Source organism: Carex rostrata, chromosome 31 (assembly GCF_964058835.1).
Source record: "Carex rostrata chromosome 31, lpCarRost1.2, whole genome shotgun sequence".
Classification (NCBI taxonomy): domain Eukaryota; kingdom Viridiplantae; phylum Streptophyta; class Magnoliopsida; order Poales; family Cyperaceae; genus Carex; species Carex rostrata.
Genome location: NC_135948.1, coordinates 3,343,373 through 3,349,850, shown reverse-complemented (window position 1 = coordinate 3,349,850; position 6,478 = coordinate 3,343,373). Strand labels below are relative to the sequence as shown.

Below are 6,478 nucleotides of genomic sequence, written 5' to 3'. Positions count from 1 at the left end.
TGACATGGTGAATCTTCTGGTAAAATAACAAACTTTTGTATGTATTATGGTGATAATGATTTATCAAGATATTTTCAAATTAGAAATTTCATATCAAGCAAAAATTGTGCAGTAAAAACGTTTTCTCGCTGTGAGTTATATGATAATTCTTAAGCAGTGGATAATAATGTTTTATTTTGTTAAGCTTCAGAACTGAAAAATAACTCTCTTTATATGTAATTTTTTTTTCGTTTATTTAGTATAATAATTTAAAGGGGCGCATATGCATATTTCCGAATTGCTGAATTTATCTCGTGGCAATACTATTCGGTTGTCAACTTTCACAAATAAAAAGATTTGCAATAGAAAGGATCTCTTAGCCGTACAATAGTCTGTGCAAAACAGTATCCTTCCACTATTCTCTTTGAGGACATTAATATTTAGAACTTATAATTTTGTTTTGTTAATTTTTGTTTTTCTGACCTTGTTTTCAGAATAAAAAGCATCCAAATGTTGTGACACTTTGGATCCTTGTGCTAATTCAAGCTTGAATGAGGTTATGGTAATATGTATATTAACACATGCACGCTATGAATATAGATCTTTATTTTTAAAGGTCAAACCGTCGACCACAAGATCTCCATGTAAAAATGTATTTGGAGATCAAATTTTTTCATTGTTTATAATTTGCTTACTATGCTTTTAAATAGATAGAAATCACTCCTTTTGGATGGTCCAAAATTTTACGAGTGATTTCTAATTATCTTAAAAAAATAGCAAAAAATTCTAAAAAATACAAAATTTGATCTTCAAGCACATTTTTATATGAAAATCATATTTAATGGTTCAAATTGACTTTTGGACTTTGACAATAAAAAATATAAATCCATAGTACAAATCGATCCATAACCTGCATATTAATTACCAAAGCCTCATAGCTCTATGCACATGACATTACCTTTTCTTTTCTATTTTTTTCGTATTTTTTTTTTTGGAATATTAATGTATGATAGTTTGAAATTTTGTACCAGCACACCGTATGATCAGTGAGCGCATTTCAAAAATTTCAAGCATGATACGGTCAATCGTTTGTCTTTTGGAGTAAACACCTAACAGCACAATTGATGGAACTAAACAGAGCACTAAGAATAAAAAGAAAATCTCAGACTGTTAAAAACAATTGATGACAAGAAGCACATCTAGCTAGTACATAGTTGGCTAAAAAATATATTCTAAGTATAAGAACTTGCAAGTTAGATATTCAGTGAGCGATTGAGAATTTCGATATTTACATTATACTAATTAAAAAAATAGTAAAAAGTTGATAAGACGTGTTGGTATTTTTAGACTTAAGTTATAAGTAAAAGAAATCCTTGATTGTTTTGCACTCCTATTTAAGAAAATACTTTGACAAGAACATTATGAAAAAGAACATCGAGTAAATTAACCTAAAGAAAATTCATATTGATGGCTTGAATTTGGAATGGAAATTAAAAGTAGGCCTCAAGTACCAAGGCTCTTATGTAGTGTAGAATTTAGTATTTATATAAATAATACACAGAGTACGCACTTGAGTATCAATCATACAGTCTCCAGGCTTAGTGCATCTAATCACTCTTTAAGTTAAACTCCTAGAACAAAAATATTCTTAATTCAAAAGTAGGCATGGTACAAAAGTTGTAAGAGAATTAATGGAAAGCTACCAAAAGGAGGGAGACAACACATGCCAATGCAACAAAATAATGGAAGGTTGACCACGTGATATGACGACATATGTCATTTTGATTTCCCCCCTATATATACACACAAATACTTCCCTTACCCTTCTAACTCAAACCAAAAAATACATACACAAGTTGGGTTTTGAGATATATGAAATAAAATTAGACAAAAAAAGAAAAGAAAAGGTTTTGCTCCCATTGGTCTGAGAGAGATCAGGAGATGATGGATCAGAAGAAGTCTTTTGTTCATCTATTGATGCTATTGCTTTTCTTATCGTTTCTTCTTTCTATAGGTGTGTTGCTCTTCAAATATAAACCTAGCTCGTTTTCATCTTTTCTTTGTATTTTGTGATATTATTCGTCTAATTAATCACACTTTGTTTCTGTTTCTTCATTAATTGAATGTCTAATTTGTTTTAGCGAGACCTGAGTTGATGAGAGCTAGGGTGGTTGGGGAGGCCAAATACCAGGTTCTCTATTTTTCCCTCAGAAATGATTATTTTTTCTACCTTATAAAGTTGATCACTTATATACATGATTAAGTTCTTTTTTTTGTCAAATCTCAATGTTGTGAATTTTTTTTTTGTTCAGATGATTAAATTTTTACAAGATATATACTGTCATTTATATGTGAAAATTTCTCTTTCAATTCAAGAAAAAGGCTTCCACATGCATGCATGCAGTTGAAGAACTTTGTCAAAAAAATAATACACAGAAGCTTATATATTATCCAATACAAATCTGAACCACAACCCTAGTATTAGACATTCAAAACCTTATTATATATTATACCATTAATTAATCTTTCGCTTATCTACGGTTCGAGATTTGACATCCCAATTGATTACCATTTTAATCCATGTCCTATGAAAAAGCTACTTGATTCTTGTTTTCAGAACAGAGCCAGAGAAATTCAACATTTTGCAATTCTATTTTAAAGGAAATTAAATTTTTTGATGTGCACATTTTATATATTCTTGATAATCATTTAGGCTTTGAGTCGCAAAGAGATCAGGCTGAAGCGCAGCTTGGTTCATGCAAACGAGAGAATGGATATAGAAATAAACGACTACCCGGGTTCAGGAGCTAACAGTCGCCATGATCCAAGAAACCCTGGAAGACCTTAATACAGCATCTATGAACTAGATTTTGTATACATATATTATTTTGGTGGCAGGAAGTAGTATTAGTGTTCTAAGCTACTACTGAAGGTAGGTTTTACTGAAGTAATCTATATGGTTCATTTTAATATATTATGGACTATATATGGTAGACACTAGAATGTGTAACTTGGTATTTTGTATGAGTAATATACTAGGAAGGCAGGTCCTATATATATCTGATATATGTAATTTTGGCATCTATGTCAAATTGTCAATCATATGCTAATTTCTATCAAGTTTTTTTTTTTTCAAGAACTATATTTCCGATTGAGAAATGATATGATTCATTAATTTGATGTATATTTTCTTCCCCTTGTACATAAACTTTTTCTGGTCAACAAAAATATATATTTTTTTTAAAAGAAGAAAAAGGGAGAAATAATGTGACTCACCCACCATAATTTTGTCTTGTACTCACCTATAAAGGGGGCGCATCACATGCGCATGAGAAATGTTAAAAAGATAGCGCCAACTAGAGTTGATAAAAAAGTGACTGTCAACTTTTACTTATCTAATTGTCATCAGTTAAAAAACTAAGTTGTCATGTACTCTCTTTTATATTACTATTTTTGTAAGGGTTAAAATGACTCATATATATATATATATATAGAGAGAGAGAGATGGGCTACGGTGAGTTGCGAAGTAAAACGCGTTTCTACTTCACGCCGTATTTTTATTTTGAAAGTCCAAACGACCGATCCGAACCGTTAGATGTTTAATCCATATTGAAATGTGCTTGGAGACCAAATTTTATATTTTTTGGAATTTTTTTACTATTTATTAAGCATTTTTGAAAATTGTTGTTTTGATGTGAACAGTAAAAACAGTAAAATTTTCTGGACCATCAGATCAGCGACTTTCAAAATTGCTTAATAAATAGTAAAAAAATTCAAAAAAAATGTAAAATTTGGTCTCCAAGCACATTTCAATATGGAGAACAAGATGAACGGTTCGGATTGACGTTTTGAACTTTAAAATCGCAAAATATGAGCGTGAAGTAAAATAGTCACTTTACTTCGCAACTCACCGTAGCCCATCTCTCTCTATCTCTCTCTCTCTCTTTATATATATATATATATATATATATATATATATATATATATATATATATATATATATATATATATATATATATATAGGAATATGCTAGCATGCTATGCATGGCATAGAGCCCCTCCATGCAACGTCTTGGATTTCGACTTTTCAAAATCTTAACGATCGATCCGAACCGTTCATCTTGTTCTCCATATTAATATGTGTTTGGGGACCAAATTTTACATTTTTTAGAATTTTTTTACTATTTCTTTAGATTGATTGAATATCGCTGTTTTTTTATGGTCCAGATTTGCTGAAAACAGCGATTTTCAATAAATCTAAAGAAATAGTAAAAAAAATCCAAAAAATATAAAATTTGGTCCCCAAACACATATTAATATGGAGAACAAGATGAACGGTTCGGATCGACCATTAGGATTTTGAAAAGTCGAAATCCAAGGCGTTGCATGGATGAGCTCTATGCTATGCATAGCATGCTAGCATATTCCATATATATATATGAGGAGGGATCCACTTACAACAACTTGAAAGTTACAACATCTTACAACATCGTTTTTTTTCATTTTCAAAGTCCAAATCGTCGATCCAAACCATTAGATATTCAATCTATATTAAAACGTGGTTGCAGACCAAATTTTACATTTTTTGGAATTTTTTTGCTATTTATTAAGATGGGTACAAAATCGCTGTATTTATTAAAATTCTGCACCATTAAAAAACAGCGATTTTGTACCCATCTTAATAAATAGCAAAAAAATTCCAAAAAATGTAAAATTTGGTCTGCAACCACATTTTAATATAGATTGAATATCTAACGGTTTGGATCGACGATTTGGACTTTGAAAATGAAAAAAAACGATGTTGTAAGATGTTGTAACTTTCAAGTTGTTGTAAGTGGATCCCTCCTCTATATATATATATATAGAGAGAGAGAGATGGGCTATAGTGCATTGCAATGCATGGACCCCCTTATGCATTGCACTATAATCACGGATTTAAAGTCCAAACGACCGATCCAAACCGTTAGATGTTTAATCCATATTGAAATGTGTTTGGAGACCAAATTTTACATTTTTTGGAATTTTTTTACTATTTATTAAGCATTTTTGAAAATTGCTGTTTTGCTGTGAACAGTAAAAAACAGTAAAATTTTCTGGACCATCAGATCAGCGACTTTCAAAATTGCTTAATAAATAGTAAAAAAATTCCAAAAAATGTAAAATTTGGTCCCCAAGCACATATTAATATGAAGAACAAGATGAACTGTTCAGATTGGTTGTTTGGACCTTAAATCCATGATTAATAGTGCAATGCATAAGAGGGTTCATGCATTGCAATGCACCATAGCCCATCTCTTTCTCTCTCTCTATATATATACATACAAGATGAACGGTTTGGATTTTGAAATTTGAAATTTTGACCGGTAGCACTTCGGCTGAAGTGCTACCGAAAGCATATTAGTCACACTATAATATATATATATATATATAGAGAGAGAGAGAGAGAGAGACTAATATGTTTTCAGTAGCATATGGGCCGAAGTGCTACCGATCCAAATTTCAAATTTCAAAATCCAAAAAGTTGATCTGAACCGTTCATCTTGTTCACGATATTAATATGTGCTTGGAAACCAAATTTTACATTTTTCTAAATTTTCTTTACTATTTATTAAGCCTCTTTGAAAATCGCTGATCCAACGGTGGCTTCTGATTTTACTGTTTTGTTAAGCCACCGTTGGATCAGCAATTTTCAAAGTGGCTTAATAAATAATAAAAAAAATTCAGAAAAATGTAAAATTTGGTCTCCAAGTACATTTTAATATGGAGAACAAGATGACCGGTTCAGATTGACATTTTGGATTTTGAAATTTTAAATTTGGACCGGTAGCACTTCGGCCTATATGCTACCGAAAGCATATTAGTCACTATATATATATATAGCTAGAAACGCATAGGCATATTTGTGCATTAGACTATAAATCACCAGATTCAAAGTCCAAATAACCGATCCAAACCGTTCATCTTGTTCTCCATATTAATATGTGCTTGGAGACCAAATTTTACATTTTTTTGAAATTTTTTTACTATTTTTTAGATAGGTAGAAAATCATTTGATCTAAAAAATTCTGCACCATTCATATATTTGATTTTCTACCTATCTAAAAAAATAGTAAAGAATTTCCAAAAAATGTAAAATTTGGTCTCCAAACACATATTAATATGGAGAACAAGATGAATGGTTCGGATCAACCGTTAGAATTTTGAAAACTAAAATATTGAGCCGTAGCACCGTAGCCCTCTATGCAACCCATAGCACTGTAGCCTTACCCTATATATATTATATTGATATTTTAACCCTTAAAAAAATAGTAATATTTTATGTTTCATCAACCCTTAAGTTTAAACAATCGATCCCGATTTTTTTATTTATATTAAAAAATATATATATAATTTTAAAAAATAATCAAACGTCGGCTGTATTTTCAAGAGTACCCAAACTGGAATTTTTTTTTCCGGTTTCTTGATTAGAAACTAGAATTTTTTTTTTCCTATTTTATGG

At 30.5% G+C, this 6,478-nt stretch overlaps 1 protein-coding gene across 1 annotated transcript; it reads left to right on the top strand.

The window, feature by feature from the left end:
- Positions 1-1,823: 1,823 nt before the first annotated feature.
- LOC144547426 (uncharacterized) lies at positions 1,824-3,109 on the top strand. Its single transcript, XM_078296079.1, has 3 exons — positions 1,824-1,993; positions 2,121-2,170; positions 2,693-3,109. The coding sequence occupies exons 1-3, from the start codon at positions 1,921-1,923 to the stop codon at positions 2,825-2,827; spliced, it is 258 nt and encodes an 85-aa protein (XP_078152205.1). The 5' UTR covers positions 1,824-1,920; the 3' UTR covers positions 2,828-3,109.
- Positions 3,110-6,478: the final 3,369 nt, after the last annotated feature.

Coding starts and splice junctions, on each gene's coding strand:
- LOC144547426 (XM_078296079.1), top strand. CDS start 1,921: ATGATGGATCAGAAGAAGTCTTTTGTTCATCTATTGATGCTATTGCTT. Junction 1,994..2,120: donor ATCGTTTCTTCTTTCTATAG/GTGTGTTGCTCT, acceptor AATTTGTTTTAG/CGAGACCTGAGTTGATGAGA. Junction 2,171..2,692: donor TTGGGGAGGCCAAATACCAG/GTTCTCTATTTT, acceptor ATAATCATTTAG/GCTTTGAGTCGCAAAGAGAT.